General features: G+C 42.4%; 1 protein-coding gene across 1 annotated transcript; it reads right to left on the bottom strand.

The window, feature by feature from the left end:
- Window positions 1-6,821: 6,821 nt before the first annotated feature.
- Window positions 6,822-20,938, bottom strand: LOC115141487 (high affinity cGMP-specific 3',5'-cyclic phosphodiesterase 9A-like). The gene is made up of 19 exons (XM_029680384.2): window positions 20,853-20,938; window positions 20,172-20,400; window positions 15,443-15,513; window positions 15,042-15,119; window positions 14,774-14,817; window positions 14,520-14,574; window positions 14,340-14,410; window positions 14,133-14,220; window positions 13,877-13,961; window positions 13,670-13,744; window positions 13,311-13,397; window positions 13,064-13,168; window positions 12,808-12,890; window positions 12,344-12,500; window positions 11,808-11,921; window positions 9,386-9,490; window positions 8,978-9,106; window positions 8,615-8,710; window positions 6,822-7,493 (listed from the first exon to the last, which is right to left on the bottom strand). The coding sequence occupies exons 2-19, from the start codon at window positions 20,238-20,240 to the stop codon at window positions 7,425-7,427; spliced, it is 1,581 nt and encodes a 526-aa protein (XP_029536244.1). The 5' UTR covers window positions 20,241-20,400; window positions 20,853-20,938; the 3' UTR covers window positions 6,822-7,424.
- Between the last annotated feature and the right edge of the window lie 453 nt (window positions 20,939-21,391).

Raw genomic sequence — 21,391 nt, 5'->3', positions numbered from 1 at the left:
TTTTGAATTATAAAAATAAACAAACATGTTTGGACTCATTGGGGGGAGAATTAAACCCCAGGGAAGACCTTTCCTGCCAGATCCCAGTGCATGATGAAAGACTATCCCACTTTAAACACAGCCGATGAAGGTATAATTTATCTTTCCCCGTTTATGTCAGGTCAAAGCTCTTATGATGTAATACCTGCTAGGACTCCTCTTATCTTTAGACTGCTGCCGTACGCAAGAAGACGTTGTCTTTAGTTTCTCCCATCTACAACCTCCTAATTACAGAACAGGGAGAGCCTGTCATATCCTTGGGTGTACAGATCAGATGGGCCTTGATCCGTCAAAATCCTCAGAATTATTATGTTTACTGACACCCAAAGTTATAAATAAGAGCTCACCATGAGGTTGGCTGCACGGAACCTGGTAATTTTCTAACCAGAGGAAAATATCTGCAATACAGCGGTGAAGAGCTGTATGAAGGACTGGTCTGCCAAGAATCTCCTGCAAACTATCAGGTGCTGTTGATTAAATGAGGGTGCTGTGGTACTGAAGCGCATGATCCCGTCCCATCTGCTGTGGATGTCAGGATAAGCTGTGTTTAATCAAACTCATGGAACGGTTACCACAAATGGCATTAAGACTCGAAAGGTCAAAGGAACAATTACGTACTGGGCGAGGTTGAACTGGAAGATGTTACAGGCTCCCTGCCTGTGCCATTTAACCCCTACAACTCATCCAGAACGCCGCAGCCCGTCTGGTGTTCAACCTTCCCAAGTTCTCTCACGTCACCCCGCTCCTCCGCTCTCTCCACTGGCTTCCAGTTGAAGCTCGCATCCGCTACAAGACCATGGTGCTTGCCTACGGAGCTGTGAGGGGAACGGCACCTCAGTACCTCCAGGCTCTGATCAGGCCCTACACCCAAACAAGGGCACTGCGTTCATCCACCTCTGGCCTGCTCGCCTCCCTACCACTGAGGAAGTACAGTTCCCGCTCAGCCCAGTCAAAACTGTTCGCTGCTCTGGCCCCCCAATGGTGGAACAAACTCCCTCACGACGCCAGGACAGCGGAGTCAATCACCACCTTCCGGAGACACCTGAAACCCCACCTCTTTAAGGAATACCTAGGATAGGATAAAGTAATCCTTCTCACCCCCCTTAAAAGACCTAGATGCACTATTGTAAAGTGGCTGTTCCACTGGATGTCATAAGGTGAAAGCACCAATTTGTAAGTCGCTCTGGATAAGAGCGTCTGCTAAATGACTTAAATGTAAATGTAATGTTACGGTTGTGTTGGGGTCATTCTGAGGGAACCTTTTGACACACTTTTCGTTGCTCAGCCGTTCCTTCTTACTGAAGATAGTTGTATACGTTTCGTTTTTCTGTTGGTTTTCCCGAATTTCGTCAGAGACACTAGTTATATGCAATGAATGAAAGGATAAGAAGATTGTGTACTGAAATAGACTTCTCCAACTGTTATCCTATAGTCTTCTCCACCGCACTGTAAATCCCCAAATTGCTTTGGAGAGTGAAAGTCCATATAAGTATGAGAGAGGTCTTGAGTGGCTGGTGACAGGAATCAGAGTGCAAGGCGAGGGGTCTGCAATAAGTGTGCATTCATGACCTGAGAGAGAAAGAGAGAGACTGAAACACAGAGAGAGAGAGAGAGAGAGAGGTGTGTATAGTAGCGGCAGGACAGCCCAGAGAGGGAGTGCATGGTTGCCTGCCGCCAGGCCCGGGCTGACAACAGGCCTGCTATTCATTCGGATAAGAGCACAGTGTAATTGCCGTGTGGGCCAGCGGTCGCTGTGCCGCTGCTGATGTTTTGCCAACACACAATCAAGATGCCTGCACAAGATTACTGCGGCGTAAACAATTCCGTTTGGTCGTTTTCTTTTAACAACCTGATTTTTGCTCTGATCCGGATTAAGCTGAATCTTTTAGATTTTGGAGCTTTTCTGACAGTCTAATTTGGATTAAATAACCACTAATTTAACAGTCTACAGCAGCAAACATTGTAAAATGAATGTAGACACTGTAAGTCTTGCAATTGTTAGTTGTAGGCCTAATAGAGTTGAATAGCAGGCTGCACATAATATGTGGAGGAATAAAGATAAAAAATAACGATTCTATTTGACAACGGCAAGGGAGTTACTCTTCATGGTAATCTACAATGCATAGAGTACACCAGCTGTTGTGTGATGTGAACTGGCAATTTCCCTCACGTTTTTCAGTGGAGGTGCAAATGAAGATATGATGAGGTATTTCGGAACCATCCACTACGTGACATATATGTCAGCTCTCGAAAAAGAAACCTTTTCCATGTTGTTTTATTAACAATGCCCTAGGTGTCTGTTTCAAATCTATCAACTGGTTCCAAGATCTCTTCCTAAAATGAATGAGTACGATATGAACGTTCCTGCAACGTTTTAAAGTTAAGTAAGACCCTTCACAGTCTAAAAATAGAGGATAGGGAAGAGGAACATTCAATTACAGTATTACTGTAACTAGCATTTAGTTCCAGCTCTTCTCCTACTAACTGAAGAAAGACGTTTGATAAGAGGGCAGAAAAACAGAAGCTCGTCCAAGATAAGACCATTCTCTGAAAACATCTATTGCCGAAAATCAGATGTGTTTGACTTGGGATGTGGGATGTTATGCTATCACATTTTGTGGATAGAGCACTGGTAAATGCTGGTATGCAGGACATGTATACGTTAAGATGGGTGAGCCTCCATAGCCACCAAAGCTCTTTAGGAAACAAGATCTCTCAATATTTTCGTAAAAGAACATTGCCTTTGAAAGATTGCCTTATTGATGAAAAACAGAGGTTTTATAGTCATGGGATAGCTCACATGCTGAGTAAACTGCTCTCACATGTCACAAGAAGTAGGAGAATGGACCTGGCTCAATAAAAACAGAATGTGCTCTCTGTTTTGAGGAATCGTACGCTGCGTCCTGACATCCTGTAAAGTTAACGACCTGGAGCTGATACAGGTGTCCGCGTGAAGGTCTCTGCTTCCAATGTGTGAGGTCTTCCAGGCTCGTCAAACAGGTAGAAAGTGTAACAGTTCAATGAGTTGCGATACTCCCATAAATAGTCCAGAGAATGGCATGAGAAAAGGGGCATACTACCTTTATGTGTATTTGCCTTGTCTTCTCCTCCCTGGCCCCTACCCGGAGATCCGTTGGAATCTGACATTCTTGTGCATGTGGGAGTCAAGAAAGGAACATCCTTGAGTTTAACAGCAGTTCTCATTTTTTTAAAGCATGCCTTTGTCTCTCATCTGAGCACTTGAAACGGTCTGTGCCTGGACTGGTGAGCACTGAGTCGTCCTCTCTGTCCTCTCTGTCTGCATGGTCAGCAATGAGAAGAACGAGAGTGACTCACAATACCATATAGCCACAATGCCTGGTCTGAAGAAGAACCACTTTTTTTAGCTTAAATGCGGAGAATCTTAAATGCGATCTTCACTGACCGTTCTCCGAGAAAGTAGTTGGTATGTACAAGGCATGTAAGGTTGCCATGTTGCTGCTCTGTGAAGAATGCTGGAATGAAGGCTATAGGTTCATGGGTCATGATAGAGCCTGCAGCTGCAGCAGAAATTCCCCTCGAAAAAGGCCTGCTGATGGAGGGGTTTAAAGCAACAGCACTGTCCTCTAAGCCCACACACTGACCTTTGACCCTAGTCATTTACAGAAAAACAGCCAGGGAAGAGACTCTGAGCCTAGGGGGCGCTCTGTGCAGAGAGAGAGAAAGAAAGAAAGAGAGAGATCGAGAGAGCATGGTGAGGGGAGATGCATGTACTGGGCAGTCCAAAATGGCTCTGCAACTTCAAATAATTTTCTGTGTTCCTATAAGCTAATCATATTGCCAGCTGCTACACATTGCCAGCTTTTACATATCATGCTTGTCTCTAAATGCACACGGAGGAAAGAAAGAACGTACATAGTTCTCTTTTCCACAAGATGCACAAAATATTTCTTTACATGAAAAAAGTACTCCAGGCTACACTTGAAACTTCTTAAACATGATAACAAAATATGGCAAAATCATAATCAAGCTATAATGAAATAACTGCCCTTTTTTCGGGCTGCAAATTGATTTTGAAGAACAAATAGGTAAAAAAAAATATCTGTGTGGCCCTCCATTGAATTTTGAAATCTGAATGTGGCCCATCTTGACCTATCCGTGATGGGTGAGTCAAAGTAACCCAAAAAACTAAAACATGTAGACATAACTATCTGGCAGTCTCTCTTAATGCTCCTCTATGAGTTTCAAACATTGTGGTGAACGCAGATTTAATCACTTATGATTAACATTCCAGCGAACTTATCTCCAACACACTTTCACTGACAAATTCAGTTTAAAGAACAACATTTACTTGATAAGCCATGATAAGGGCCTGTACAGAGCTTTTAGTGGGGTCAGATTACCACATCCCGGAGTCGCCTCTTCACTTTTGACTTTGAGACTGGTGTTTTGGGGGTACTATTTAATGACGCTGCCAGTTGAGGACTTGTGAGACGTCTGTTTCTCAAACTAGACCCTTTAATGTACTTGTCCTCTTGCTCAGTTGTGCACTGGGGCCTCCCACTCTTCTTTCCATTCTGGTTAGAGCCAGGTTGCGCTGTTCTGTGAAGGGAGTAGTACACGGCGTTGTACGAGATCTTCAGTTTCTTGGCAATTTCTCGAATGGAATAGCCTTCATTTCTCAGAACAAGAATAGACTGACGAGTTTCAGAAGAAATGTCTTTATTCCTGGCCATTTTGAGCTTGTAATCGAACCCACAAATGCTGATGCTACACATACTCAACTAGTCTAAAGAAGGCCTGTTTTATTGCTTCTTTAAACAGGACAACAGTTTTCAGCTGTGCTAACATAATTGCAAAAGGATTTTCTAATGATCAATTAGCATTTTAAAATGATGAACTTGGATTAGCTAACACAACGTGCCATTGGAACACAGGAGTGATGGTTGCTGATAATGGGCCTCTGTACGCCTATGTAGATATTCCATAAAAAAATCAGCTGTTTCCAGCTACAACATTAACAATGTCTACACTGTATTTCTGATCAATTTGATGTTATTTTAATGGGCAAAAAATGAGCTTTTCTTTCAAAAACAAGGACATTTCTAAGTGACCCCAAACTTTTGAACGGTATTGTATGTTAAAGGATATCAATATGTCCCTTTAGCTCTGCTTGGCAAAGCAACAGCATCTCCTTCGTGATAAGAGTATGTCATGGCTAATTAAAGCATTCCTTCTGGTTAATGTAAATACTGTGGGTCTTGATGTCTTGCACGCAAGTGAGAACTGCGCAAAGGAGGGAGGGAGAGAGGGAAGGAGAAAAGGAGAGGGGGCTGGAGGGTAATTACTTTCATTCAAAGACTTCAGACGTGTCTCTCAGTGTCAACTGAGAGTTGTCCTTTCTTTGAACAAACTTGAGTGATGTAAAAAGGTTATAATTGTCTCGGGAGTTATCTCACTCTCTTGCTGCCCCATCATCAACAGGATAGTACATGTCTGAGGGGTGTTTATGAGTAATTGGAATGAAAGAAAACAGCAAAATTATACTGCAGTGAGAATCAAACAAAGACCTAAAACAAATAGTTTACAAGCAAGGCCTAGTGATTACTTTCATGCAACACAAGGAATAAAGATACTTCCCTCTAAACAAAAGGACTAGGCTATACTCAGGACCTAAGTTCAGCCCCAAGAACCCATCAAACAGATTGAGAAAAGAGGTGAAAAGGTCTTGGACATGAAGCCAACTGGCACAGGAAACAAGCAGAGGAAAGTTCTTTCCATCCCTGTTTTGTCATCAGCTTTTAGCAGCAGACCTGCAGCAAACCTTAAAGTCAGTATTGACATCCTATCTCTTTGGATTCTTCGGGGCCGCAATCTTTATCATCCAATTGTCATCCGAATCATGTAGGTCATAAAAAGTGTAATCACCATGTAAGTATCGTCTTACAGATGGACAATAATCACTCTTGAAAATGTGAAACAGGTTGCAATCAAAAAAGGTTATAAAACAGGCACTAGTAAATCTACTGTACCTGTTGAATACCACCCACTTATCTTTGTGGAGGGACACTAAAGAGAAATGTGGTAGCTTGGGGTGGTACAACAAAACTGGCGAAGAGGTCCTGTTTCAACACATGCCCAGTCAAAGCATTAAGCTATAGGCTACTACGCTCTTAAAATGGTTTTCCTAAATGACAATAAGTAGGAAATCCAAGCGTAAGCGAGGGCCATCCGTATTGTGCATGAAGCATAAACAATAGAATACAGATATCAAGTAAAGTACATACGTTTTTAAAGACTCCCGAGCTTGACCTCCCATTGGTTCATTCATCCCTGCACCAATCATAGAAGAGTCAATGGCATGACGCATGAACCTTCGATGAGAATTACATTCTGAGATGAAAATCAGACACTACTGTGCATGTTAATCTCTTCTTAATAACCTGTACCTTTTCAAAATACTGGTGGAGTTTATTACTAGGTGACAAATGTAATATAAAAGGATGTTTGTTTTACAACTGTACTGTATTTTACACAGTTTATGTAGGATGTGCTATGCAAAACTAAAAATATAATATAAAAGAATAACATTTTAGATTGTAATGAAACACTTTTGTAATAACTTACAACATGTATCTCAGAATGAATATACTGCACAACAATGGATGTGCTAATACACAAACCTCAAAATATGAATTTATGTAAATTAATTCAGTGCACACACTGGGGAATAATTTGTTGAATTTGTTGGAATAATGTTTAACCCTCAGAATTATGTTAAAATATGCTGTGTACTTGACATGTTTAAATCAAGAGTCAATTTATTCAAACGGTTTCAGAAACAGTTTTGCATTTGAATAGGAGAACTGAAAAGGAAAAGAGAGTGTTCTAGCATACAACTTAGTTGCTATTTGTAATATAGGCAACATCAACAAGTGTGACTAAAAACAGAAAGCAGAAAATATGGCATGTTGATACCTACAATGACCAATTGTCACTCAGAAATTATGATAGGCTGCGTATACACAGACAGACCAATTTTCCAAATGTTTGGTCTTTTGATCAATCCGATCAGATCTTTTGCCAATTATTGGGCAAAAAGATCAGAAATAGGCTGCCTGTGTGAACACAGTAATTGATACCTACAATGACCAATTAGCTTTCAGAAATTACAGTAAAAATGAGAAAAAAAATACAGACTACACCAAGAACACACATTGGCTATATTCCAATGTCCCTGATACATGACTTCATCCTAAGTAGTATGCTAGTGTGGACATTGAAACAGAGACATTGTCCTTCTGTAATGTCCATAACAAAACAGTGGAGATCACCCAGGGTGTTTCATGTAGTCTGAGGCTGGCTCAGTGTGTAGAAGAGAACTCTTTTCACCCTCCATCTTGTCTTCAAAGACGCAGATCAGGACGACCCACAACCTTTTTGAATTTTTGGATCATAAAACGAGAGCCAGAGCCCTAAAATGAAACAAGCACATCAGGATATCAGACTGCATTCTCCAGAGACAGGATTCTGAGTAAGTGGCACACACACACACGCACACGCACGCACACGCACACACACACAATGTGCTTTAAGAGGACAAAGCATTCTTGATTGTGATTTGGCTCCATCCATCACAATGCTCTTCGCTGTGGAAAATCTTGCACACTATGACCTTGCAATACCACACACAGCAATGGGAGAGAAAAACTGTCAAATCGTAGACGGGGAAGATACCATTCGGTCGTCAGAACATTATCAATGAGTTTGTGACGAATCCCACTACACACATTGATGACGTTTAGACAGCGCAACGTTTTCACCACTTTGCTTTTGCCACTGGGCTGCAGGTCTATGTAAATGACCCCGCTTAGTTTTTTGGTGTTGAGGTGAGTGCCCTCCCTCCCAAGGGCCAGGACTGATTGGTGCTAATTGGAGGGGAATACTATAGAACTGAATCATTTAACTATAAACCTCATCTTCAACGGAAGAGCCTCATCTTGCTAGTGGTTCCAAGTACTCAAACAGTCTGTTGTTATTTTTGTGAAAACACTTTTTTTTTTTTTAAATGCAGTAGAGTTGAGCTGATTATTTTGGTTTATTCGGTTCTTTTTTCGAAAGCAAATTCAGAGTGATGAAAATATTGTGCGGTCGTAGTAGAAGAAAACTTTGTGCTCCTACTATAGCGAGCTCACTAGCTTGCAGCAGTGTTGTTGTTGGCAGACTGGAGAGAGGCAGAAGAGAGAGGGGGCACTCAGGACTAACACTACCGGCCAATCAGAGTCCGTTACTTACACAGTACCACTGTGCTCACAGCAGCAGCAAAGCTTACTTCTTCTTCCCTCCTAATGACATATTTTCCGTTTTCTTCTTCTGTGCCTCATTGAACAAAAGACACACCTTTATGTTAGAAAGTGGTTGGACACCTCCCCAGGATACAAATACCCTGGTTGATCGTGACTAATAAGAAATTCCAATTCTGTCCAATGTTTTTCCAACGAGGAAAATCGGGAATTGGAATTTGACTGGAGTTGAAATGGAATTGACCCCAACCCTGAAGGACATTGTAATTATTAAATGTGAACTGTTTTCATACCTCTGTCATGGCGTCATCGATCTGCTTCAGCTCCTCATAGTGGTCTCTCGAGTCTCTCAGAGGCTGCACCATGATCTCCTCAATCTGGGGGAAGAGCTGCAACACACACAGGGGAGGTTGGTGGGTAGTTATTCAGGACAGCAGCCTTTTCTAGTCAATATGCAATTATCCACTGGCATTGTTTTCAAGAGGTCATGAAATATAAGAGACGTGTACAAACGGAAGCACACACAAACACTCACAGGCGGCACACATGCACACACGCTCGTGTGCACAAACGCCAACACTGCCACGTGCATACTGCGCTTACACACTATGTCTATGCTGTGACATTTGCTTTGTGGTTAAAACACACACGCCTACCTTCAGGACTGTCTCAAACATTGGGATGAGGACAAACTTGATGAATCCGATCTGGGCAGTGGGCTTGGTCACTTTGTCTCTGTCCATAAACGGAGCCACCGGCAGCCCTTCAGTCTTCTCCCTGTCACTCTGTCAATTCCCGAGACAGGAGGGTTTGTACATGTCACCTCCGCTCTTTCATGACATCATTCTTATCGACAGACTCGCCCCGATGAAGGCCAAGATGGCCGAAATGTCGATGATTTTTTTTGTTTGTTGACCCTTCTAAAGAAAGCATGCACAACTTCAAGAGTGACAGCCGAATCCTGTTTTTACTCCAAAAATCCAATCAACACCATTACTCGACTCACTATTATTAGACTTTCTTATTACACATTATTAGACATGATTAGACTCAATCGAGGTCACCTGCATGAAGTACTCCTCCAGCAGACAGTCCACCCAGGGTTCGGCCACCTCTGTTGGCCGGACCTCGTTGGAGATGTCGCAGCATTTGATCAGAACCATCTTCAGCTGCACACATAACAGCCAAGGAATACAGAGTCATTTTCACTGTGCGTCATGGCAACACAACCATAGTTCTTAGCATTGGCTAGCTAGTGTGGCTTTTCAGGAAAGGTCTACAGTTCAGTGAAAAAGTGTCTGTCCACTTTCTGATTGTTCTCTATTTTTGCATATTCTTTTATTCGGGAATGTTATCAGATCTTCAACCAAAACCTAATATTAGATCAAGGGAACCTGTAATAAGTATGTAATTGTTGTGTTATTTGTTCACTTACGGTTCGTTCCCTTGATCTAATATTAGGTTTTGGTTGAAGATCTGATAACATTCAGTATCAAAAATAATGCAAAAGTAGAGAACATTTTAAAAGGGGGCAAATACTTTTTCACGGCACTGTGCTTGTGGTAAAAAGCTTTGGAGCACTTAAGGTTTACACAGGCACTTTATCTTAGAACCCTCTGGCTTTATTCCATAGGATAGGACCGGACTGACATCCATGAAACGGACATCCGTGTGCTGCTAACAGTTTAGCGTCTTCCACCGACCCTGTCCCTGTCTTCCACTGTATCGGGCTTGGACCAGTGATCCTCTGCTTAGAGACACACATGACTGCCCTCTTTGACAACATACCAACCGTTTGAGCTATCAAAAAATATCTAGTTCGATATCTCCGTCTGCAACATTTCCAGATAGCTGTGGAGTGAGTTTACAGTACGTTCTTAATAATCACATAACACTACACGACCAAAAGTATGTAGACACCTCCTTGTCGAACATCGCTTTCCAAAATCATGGGCATTAATATGGAGTTGACCTCCCCTTTTCTGCTATAAACAGCCTCCAATCTTCTGGAAAGCTTTCCGATAGATGTTGGAACATTGCTGTGGGGACTTGCTTCCATTCAGCCATAAGAGCATTAGTGAGGTCGGGCACCGATGTTGGGCGATTAGGCCTGGCTCGCAGGTCGGTGTTCCAATTCATCCCAAAGGTGTTCGATGGGGTTGAGGTCAGGGCAGGCCAGTCAAGTTCTTCCCCACCGATCTCGACAAATCATTTCTGTATGGACCTCGCTTTGTGCATGGGGGCATTTTCATGCTGAAACAGGAAAGGGCCTTCCCTAAAACTTTTGCCACAATGTTGGAAGCTCAGAATCGTCTACAATGTCATTGTATGTGAAGCGATAAGACTTTCCTTCACTGGAACTAAGGGGCATAGCCCGAACCATGAAAATCAGCCCCAGACCAGTATTTCTCTTCCACCAAACTTTACAGTTGGCACTATGCATTCGGGCAGGTAGTGTTCTCTTGGAATCCCCCAGACCGGACTGCCAAATGGTAAAGCTTGATTAATTACTTCAGAGAACACGTTTCCACTACTCCAGAGTCCAATGGAGGAGAGCTTTACACCACTCCAGCTGACACTTGGCTTTGCGGTCTTAGTGCGGCTGCTCAGCCATGGAAACCCATTTCATGAAGCTCCCGACAAACAGTTATTGTGCTGACGTTGCTTCCAGAGGCAGTTTGGAACTTGGTAGTGAGTGTTGCAACCGAGGACAGATGTTATTTTTGTGCCACAGTATGTGCTTCAGCTTTCCTGTTCTGCGAGCTTGTGTGGCCTACCACTTCACGGTCGAGACGTTGTTGTTCCTAGATGTTTCCACTTCACAATAACAGCACTTACAGTTGACCGGGGCAGCTCTATCAGGGCAGAAATTTGACGAACTGACTTGTTGGAAAGGTGGTATCCTATGACAATGCCAAGTTGAAAGTCACTGAGCTCTTCAGTAAGGCCCTTCTACTGCCAAATGTTTGTCTATGGAGATTGCATGGCCGCGTGCTCAATTTTATACACCTGTCAGTAACGGATGTGGCTGAAATAGCCAAATCCCCTAATTTGAAGGGGTGTCCACATACCTTTGTATATATAGTGTATCTCCAGGCCACTATTCAAAGTCTTTCTTGGGTATGCCCTATTTTTCCATCCCTGTCTTTGTTATAGATCACCCATCTAAGTTTCTGTCATTTGCTGAGGCTATTCCTGGTACAAAGGTATGCCTATTTGGCACATCTTGGTGTTTTTATTTATTTATTTTACCTTAATTTAACTAGGCAAGTCAGTTAAGAACAAATTCTTATTTTCAATGACGGCCTAGGAACAGTGGGTTAACTGCCTGTTCAGGGGCAGAACGACAGATTTGTACCTTGTCAGCTCGGGGGTTTGAACTTGCAACCTTCCGGTTACAAGTCCAACACTCTAACCACTAGGCTACCCTGCTGCCCTATGTAAGTATACATAGTCAGTTGATGTCATGTGATGTACAATACGTACGCATGTGACATGCTCCTCGTTGGTGAAGTCAAAGCTGTCCACTTTATGTTTGAAGGAGTCTAATATCTCTCCATGCCGGGCCATGTCTGTGGCCAAGATCAGGGTAATGATGGCCTGTAAAAGGGAGATGGAATCATCACAAATGATGAAATCCCCCTCCTGCCTTAGGCCAACTCAAAACATCTTGTGGTTAGTTAGAGAGAAGGAAATGCAAAGAGACAAAGGCTGTATGCTAAAATTTTTATTATTGTACCTTTATTTAACTAGGCAAGTCAGTTAAGAACAAATTATTATTTTCAATGGCGGCCTAGGAACATTGCCTTGTTCAGGGCCAGAATGACAGATTTTTTTACCTTGTCAGCTCGGTGATTCGAATTTGCAACCTTTCGGTTACTAGTCCAACGCTCTAACCACTAGGCAACCTGCCGCCCCATATAGTGCACTACTTCTGTCAATAGTGGTGCACTAAGTAGGTAATAGGGTGCCATTTGGTATGCAGAAAGAATCACTGTGCATTAGCCTAGGTCACCACCTACCTGTCTGATCTGCTTGTAGGCCTCCAACTCGACGTTGGCAAATATGTTGCACTCGGGCAGCGAGAGGATCTGGAAGGCCACGGCGCAGTGATGGTTCTCCAGGGGAGATATATCGTTGTAACGCACAGCCAGCTCTGTGCGAGCATTGATCTGATACCTGACAGGCAAAATAAACCTCTCTGACATGAATCAGTCTTCCTTGACAACATGACCTGACCAGGGAAGCCTATAATCACCAGGACCCAGAGTTTCACCCTGGCCATGTCACATGGTCAGGACAGAACTCCCGACCTTACATCAAAACTGGAAGTATGGATTGGACCATTTCCACCATGTAATAACAGTATTTAAGGAGTTCCAAAACATCCGTATTGTGTCTGTCATCCACATCTATTCAGAGATCTAAGTCAAGGCTGTAGAGCAGTGGGAACTGAGGCGCAGAGTAGGAACCTTTGGGCGCTTACGTGTTGTTGTAGCCGGGGTGGTCCAGGTCGTGGCACACTGCAGCTGTCATGAGAATGCCCATGTCCGTCAGAGTCATCTTCTCCTGAGGAACACACACAGAACGTGTTGATGTCTCTAATCTCTAATACAAGGTGCCAGGAGGTTTTTCCTTACCACCTGACCTGACCAGGAAAAATGTCTGGACCCTAGTTAAAGACCACGTGTGTCTGGTAAAATGGCTTGTAATGATATTATATTAGGACAGTCGTTTCTTACCGGCAGGTTACACAGGTTAATCATGCCATACATCATCTGACTGACACAGAAGCAGTGGCGGAAGTTGTGGAACGGGTTGCTGCGATAGTTCTCCTGAATGCCCAGCTGTGAGAAAGAAAGCTGTCAATCAAACTATCCAAATAGTCATCAATGCTTTTAGGTTCTCTTCTTTGAAGTTGTTGTTCCATATCAATTGCATATCCACTTGCACATTGAGGTAATTGCTTTTATAGAGTTCTCCTTTTACCAGCCAGCGTTTGAGAGTGATGGGGTTCATGTTGAATTCCTTCACCAGTCCCAAGTCATGGTACATGTACTCCAAGCAGCTCAGCATCTAAACCACCGTTCAAAGACACAGTTAAAAGAATACTACACGCATCATCATAAGGCGCAACAAGTGCTCTATCTTGAAAATATGATTGCTGACATGCACAATTGGACTAATGAAAAAAAATACTAAAATATCGTTTTTGAGTGTAGTTATTCCTTTAAGTTCACAACTCGAGAAAATACTTCAAAATGTTTTACTACAAAAATGTGATTATATAGGGCCTGGATGGAATTATTATGGATATCAGAAGATAAATGAATCTCAAGAGAACTAACCTCGTTGTGTTCCCAATGCCAGACATCGAATGTTGGCTTCTTCAGTGCTTCAATAGTCTCCTGGGATAAGGTATACTGTAGAAATGAGAGAGAAGTCACAGCGTCAGTCCTAGGATTAATGATGTCAAAGTGATTCATATCTTTAGGTTTGAGAAGAAAAAAAACGTATAGCCTACTGTATATTACTAGAATCCCCTAATTCCGTACCTTTGGATAACTTGGGACGTCACGTCTGGGATTAAGTTTCTTCCCATCGTCTGAGAAGTTGTACTTGCAGGGACAGTTCCCGACTCTGAAGAGATGCGAGAAAATACATCATATTTGTATCATTGATCTGCTAGCTGTATGATTCCTCGAAATCGCAACAACATTTTAAAACCAACATAAAAGTCTTACTATAGAATATCCTAAGAAATCTGAAGCATGGCTTGGTGAGTGTAATTTATGTTAAAGGTCATCGTACCTCCCTCCGCCTCTGGATGTCATCTCATCTCGTAGTTTCTTTAGGTCATTTTTGCACTTCTCAATCTCCACAACCTTCAGTCCCTCCACTGTAACGGCAACACGACTGTTAGTACCTAAAGTGGTGAATTCAGTAACAGTGAAGCAACACACGCACAAAGAGAGAAACACACCGATAGTCAAACAACAAAAAAAACCTTGCACATACACTCAACTCTTTTCTCCAACATGGCCAGTCTGTTGGTCACCTCAGTTTTCAGCTCGTTGATTCGGAAAGCCCTGCAAAAAAAATATGTGAAAGGGGTTTGTTTGAAAAGGCCCTGGTGAGGGTATTTCTGCAGAAAGCGCAATGCTTCTGTCTGCAGTGAAACATAAACACACTAATTACCTGCTGAACTGCTCTGCCACCTGAGATAACACATTTTGAAACATGTCTTCTTTCTCTGTGGGCGCAAACAAACAAAAAGAAATCACTCTAGTGATCAAAAATTATGTTTAGTACCCCAGAGTTGTTTTAACTTTGTTTTTACGTTTGGTTGTGATAGCTTTCTGTGAGTTATGCCAGTAAGAATGAATTAAGATCTAAAAGGTCAAAGGTTAAAAAGTGTTTGCTGAATTTGAACTATCATGCTGGTACTTCACCTCCGAGCTGACCGGTGGACAAAGAAATGACTTTGTACAAGGAGCTGTAAAACATGTCAGTAACATTCCAACGTCATTCATCAAGTCGTTGATTACATAACATTTGAAAAGTATTTTTACGCATAGTACATAGGCTATGCATTCTTTGGATTAACAACCGTCAGGAATGCCTTTCTATGACTGAGCTCAATCTTTTCTATGACTGAGCTCAATCGAGCAAATACTGCATCATTGAGATTTGGTGATTAGGGTAAAGGTGCCGTGTTACTTGGGAGAGTTGGTAGGCATGGTCGGGTCTATGGACACCAGGGCCCCTTCAGGATCCACCATCATGATGGCAGTATTCCTACGGAGGGGGAACAACAATAATAAATAATAAGGATACGTTCCAGAAAGCACCCTAATATAGAGATCCATTAAGAATGCAACCTACATTTCTTGTTCACATGCTCTAAAACGCAACACACGCGAAGCTTGTCGCTTGTTGTTTACTTGTAGTTTTACTTATCATTCATGAAGCTCAGTCAGGATAGAGAGAGACGATACGTTTGTAGTGAACTTGAAACAAATGTGCTGTGTGTCGTACATACTTTCGACTGATGTGTGACTGTGAGAGAATGGCGTGAGAGACGAGGGAAGGAGACGGGCTGCAGCTGAAATGTCACTGACCTGGGGATGTTGGACGAGGAACAAAGGAGCTCCTTGATGTCACACGGGCTACAATGCCGACTGAAAACCACCTGAAAAAAAAGGGCAGACGAATGGTGAGAGTCGTCTGTCTCCCTATGCATCTCAAGCCACCTGAAAACAGTTTGCTCTCTGTGAGACCTGAGTCTCACAGAAAAAAAAGGCTACAGTGGAAAGAGAAAACAATTGTGTTTTTTAAAAGGTATTTATCCTTTATTTAAACAGGGAAGTCACATTAAGATCCACATCTCTTTTTCAAGTGAGCCCTGTATGTTATGAGTTCAAATATTTTTTATTTTATTTTACCTTTATTTAACTAGGCAAGTCAGTTAAGAACAAATTCTTCTTTTCAATGACGGCCTAGGAACAGTGGGTTAACTGCCTGTTCAGGGGCAGAACGACAGATTTGTACCTTGTCAGCTCGGGGATTTGAACTTGCAACCTTCCGGTTACTAGTCCAATGCCGCCCCATATTGAGGACTAAATCACAAAGGCATATGCAGTTGAAAATGTGTGTGAACTCAACAACTCTACCCTTGTCAGGGACCAACCCAAACTCGTAGATAATACGACACTCCGTCAACATACTAGCAACAAATACTTGCTTCATCAACCCAGCGAGAGAGTGTGTATCATTCTCTGTAAACCACAGCAATATACACAGAAATGTCAAAACAGATAATACATTTCGTTAACAATGTTAGTTCCTATTTGTGGTATACTGATGGTACACATTCGTTTCATATTGTGTCTGTCTGAGATTCATTGTCAAGTAAAGTGTATCTAAGCTTGCGATGCTGGCTAGCCTCCAACAACTTGAAGATCTTTCGCACAAGCAGATGCAGTAGACAATCCCTCAAACTCCCGAGCCCTTGAATGGACATGTGTCACTTTCAGGTCTCTACTTGAACCACTCTATGCGACCAAAACAACAGGGGTTTGTGTCATCACAAGTATACTGGGCTTACTAAGTGCCTGGCCCTATGTATCCAAAATCAAAGCAGACTTGAAGAATAGGCTTGTCGGTGTACAAAGGTAACAAAATCCGGTAGATTCACTTGTGCTAAGTGGGTTAAATATGCAGAAGGAATTGACCATTTTTATTCCGGAATGCATTCAAGATTTAATGAGCCAAAGAAATTGGAGGACAGGTCTATTAGAGAAGCAGTAGCTATTTGAAATGCTACCAAATGCAACATTGCAAATAGACACTGGCTGGAAAGGGGTTTTAACCAATCAGCATCTAGGATTAAATCCACCCATTGAATAACATGCAACATTCTATAAGAGAAGTTTCAAGTTTTAATGTCACGTGCACAAGTACAGTGAAATGCCTTTCTTGCGAACTCTAACCCCAACAATGCAGCAATCAATAACAATGTAAAAATGACAAGGTAGAACAAAAAGTGTTAAGTGCTTTCTGAGGTTTCTGTTTCGGATTCGATCATTTTTTTTTAAGTATCAAAATGTTGATTTCGGTTTCAATTATTTTTTTTCAACGTTAAATGCACTATGTGGGTTGAATGCTGTAACAACACAGATTAAAACAATTAATAAAAGTCCCATGATGGTAGTGACTGCCCATTACTGCTTATCACTTGTTAACCATCATTTATTCACATTACTTTACTTTAATAAAATATTTCAGTTGTTGTGTATATTACATTTGTTTTATTTGATTACTTTATTATTTCATTCCAAGTCATCATCTCACCTCTATAGAGCTGCTGCCTATGCTGTCTGACAAAATCAATATTTTAGTAGTGCTACAAGGTAAATACAGCATGCTTTTATAACTGCTGAATACCAACGACCAATCACTTAGATCATGTATTTTCAGGTAGAGATACCTCTTGAAGAAACTGCTCTCTATGTACCACTTCTTGATCTCACATTCTTCTGTCTCCTACATAAGCAAGCGTAAAATAAACATAGACTGGAGAAGTTTAGCCCCGCAATGGATAATGGTCATTGTAGTTTATTATCACGTTTTCTGCACTAAACTATGTAGAACATGTGTCCTGTTGTAAACTACAACTCCTTACTACATCACACCGTTCGGGCATATTATCGGAAAAATCTCGAAAGAAACTGCAGTGCAATGTGCGCATTGAGCCCACAGGAGAAAAAAAATGAATGAAATGGAATTCAAGTAATTGAGCTGACATGGAAAAATTACTGACATTTCGATTAATCGCTCAGCACTAGAGAATAGTCTATATGGCTTAGGTGGTGGGAATCGATTTTCAGGGCCTTCCTTTCACACCTCTTTGATATAGAGGTCCTGGATGGCAGGGAGCTCGGTCCCATTATGTACTGGGCTGTCCTTAACACCCTCTGTCGTGCCATGCGATCGAGGGCGGTACTATTGCCATACCAAGCGGCCAGTCAAGATGCTCTCAATGGTACAGCTATAGAACTTTTTGAGGATTTGAGAGCCCATAGCATTTTAAGTTCGAGGTGATTTAGATACTGAAGAACTTGAAGCTCTTGACCTGCTCCACTGCAGCCCCGTCGATGTGGATGGGGGAGTACTTGCCCCACCCCTTTCCTGTAGTCCACGATCAGCTCCTTGGTCTTACTGACGTTGAGGGAGAGGTCGTTGTTTCCGACCCCACACTGCCCCACACTGCCAGGTCACTGACATCCTCCCTGTAGGATGTATCATCGTCTCTGGTGATCAGGCCTACCACCGTTGTGTCGTCAGCAAACTTGATGATGGTGTTGGAGTTGTGCGTGGCCACGCAGTTGTGGTTGAACAAGGAGTATAGAAGGGAGTAAGCACACACCCCTGTGGGGCCCTCGTGTTGAGGGTCAGCGTTGTGGAGGTGATGTTGCCTACCCTCCCCACCTGGGGTCGGCCTGTTAGGAAGTCCAGGATCCAGTTGCAGAGGGAGGTGTTCAGTCCCAGGGTCCTAAGCTTGGTGACGAGCTTGGAGGGGACAATAGTGTTGAACACTGAGCTCTAGTCAATGAACAGCATTCTCACGTTGGTATTCCTTTTTCCTCTGGGATGATGAAGTTGATGTGTGCCATAGCCAGCCTCTCAAAGCACTTCCTGATTACAGATGTGAGTGCTACAGGGCGGTAGTCATTGTGGCATGAACCCTTAGAGTTCTTGGGAACAGGAATGATGGTGGTTATCTTAAAACATGTGGGGATTACAGACTGGGCTAAGGAGAGGTTGAAAATTACCATGAATATGCATGCCAGCTGTTCTGCGCATGCTCTGAGAACGCGCCCTGGAATACCATTGACCTGATGAAAGACTTTGGCCCGTAGCATTTTAAGTTCTTAGTGATTTACTCACATCGGCCTCAGAGAGCGAGATCACCCAATCTTCTGAGTCGGTGGTGACACTCACACCACAATGTTGAAGCATATGATGAGAGCAAATATGAGACACAGTAGCCTATATTGTTATCTACAGTATATGTATTACATGATTACAGTGCAATGGCCCGGGAGCTGCGATAACAAGAACATACTGGGTAGGCTAGTGATGTTTCTACCCTCACAAATATCATGTTCTGTTTCTTCCCCCTTTGATAATGAATTAGTCCACCAAACAATTCTGGTTTTCCTTACAGTACAGTGAGGGGCATACGTTGTGAATGTGATCCTTGCGAGAATTTAACCTTAACCCTTGAAAGCAACGTGCTTTCACCAACTGAGCCTCACAGGACCATGTCTAGTTTTCCTCAGACTCAGGGGGGAGTAGAAAACAATGGAGGCATAGAACATGCTAGCAACAGGTGGCACTGTCTGTGCTCATATGCCACAAACACCTGTGAAACACAATGTCACACCACCTCTTGGCTTATTGAAAACACAGCTATTTCCGAGGCCTCACACCTGACTCATGTTTTGAGGAGAATTCACAACTTTTTCACCACAAATGTAGAAATGAACAGAACATACAGGCAACAAGGTGGCACAGCATGACTGGTGCAGGAGATTAGGTGTGTGGTAACCAACAAAAACCGGGGAGCCATAATGAACCCACATTGTGTCAAGATCATTAGCCACCTAGAGATTATATGACTTTGGTGAGCTTTTGATTTGGTCACCTGATTCTTACAGTAGTCAAACCACACTGGATTCTAAGTGTAGCCTACCAATACTAGCAAAAAACATACACCATTTCACCATCCAGTCTGTCTATTGGTTGACTCCATCATTGCAGCCAGGGACCTCAATGATCGAAGAGATGTAATCACACAAGGTACTTTGGAGAGTATAACTCTGATACAGGAGTCCCCACGGAGAGACCCCAGCCCTCCCACTGACTAGCTCAGAGTACATCCTCTCTCACACAGAGAGAAGAACATGGATACTGTGTCTGTGGATCTCATTTTCTGGTCAACCAGGATATGTGCTAATGAAAATGGATGGAACTCATGGATAGGTAATAAGAGACTCATTCTTGGTGTTCAATACTTCATTTCAAGTATGCTGACTAGCTACGGTAGAGAAAATAGCTGATGGCTCAATCTGTTAACTCAGCTGATCCGGAGAATAATAGATACACTTCGAGAAAATGTTTGAAGATAAAAAATAATGGGAAAAAAAGAGAGACAATTAGTTTATGAGGTTTCATAAAGAGGGATCTCTAGAGAGATTAGTATCAGTTAGAAATCGGGGTGGGGGGAAATCTGAAAAAGGAATAGGGAAAATACAGATAATATAAACCTGATAGAGGAGGACCCACCTTCTGAACCTTTCCATCCACGTCCAAATAGATGGTTTTTGGGGCGTAGGAAGAGGAGCTGGACCCCATGCTGAATCCTCTATGTGTCTCTCACGTTCTCGTTCTCGTTCTCTCTCTAGCTCTCTCTCTCTCTCTCTCTCTCTCTCTCTCGCTCGCACTAATCCAGCAGGAGGAAGGTTTGGAGCCCCCGTCCTCCTGCAAAGGAGCCTATATGGCCAGGGTCAGAGCCCTGGGAAATACAGGGAGATGCTATGACTGCAACACAGGAGCCACTATTGAAATACTGCAATAGACTAGATTGGAACTGAGACTTGAAAATGATTCATCACTACATTTATTGATTTTACTGTCTCAATTCATCTATAATCCAGAAAACAATTACAGGACCATCAACATTTTTTCATTTTGCATTATTATTTTCAACTGCACACTAAATTCACTGATAAAATATCATCAGTCTATTGCTATCATCTCATAATTGCGGAAACATTTCCATCTACTGCCATCAAGACATTTGAAATATTCTCACTGTTCTGACTCACGGTAACAGAAATATGAAAAACAGGATTGTAAAAAACAATAGACGTTAATAAAATAAAATCACAAATGTACTCGAAAGCTCTATCTTGGAATCGAATATGTCATGGTAAAAGAATCATTAAACACATCCCAATGACATACTGTGTCAGCGATGGCGTTTTCCCCTGATGCGATGAAGCTTCTAAACTTTCCCGGCGCTGCTGATGCTACCAATACACAGAGTGAGATGGGAGAACCTGGGGGACTTTAGCAATAATTGGCACTCTGGTCCGTTGCCAGGGGACTGTTACTACGGTGAGAGAAAAAAATAGGCTGCCCTCCTCCTATCTCCATAACGTCTTTAGTATAGAAGCTGCGAAACCTGCTGGTCACTACACAACCATTGCCATATGTCTTATCAATGAGGTACGGGATGATTCAAGTATCTTTATAACTTCATACATTATTACTTGTGTGCTTTGTCAGGAAGTACATTTTCTGGAGGTCAATATACAATAGGAGGTGTTCTGTAGGACTAGTGGATTAGTGGCTTGGTGGACATTAGTTAGGCAATTAGTACATGTCAAACATCAAATACAGTACATTGATTTGAAGGGCATATGACAAGGATGAGAACAATGGATCAAGTGAGACTGCTGCTTTCTCTCACTATCGGGAGAGCAGAGGATACAACATTTAAC

Source organism: Oncorhynchus nerka, linkage group LG14 (assembly GCF_034236695.1).
Source record: "Oncorhynchus nerka isolate Pitt River linkage group LG14, Oner_Uvic_2.0, whole genome shotgun sequence".
NCBI classification, from domain to species: domain Eukaryota; kingdom Metazoa; phylum Chordata; class Actinopteri; order Salmoniformes; family Salmonidae; genus Oncorhynchus; species Oncorhynchus nerka.
Note: the sequence above shows the minus strand (reverse complement) of the source record. Positions and strands in the feature narration are given on the sequence as shown.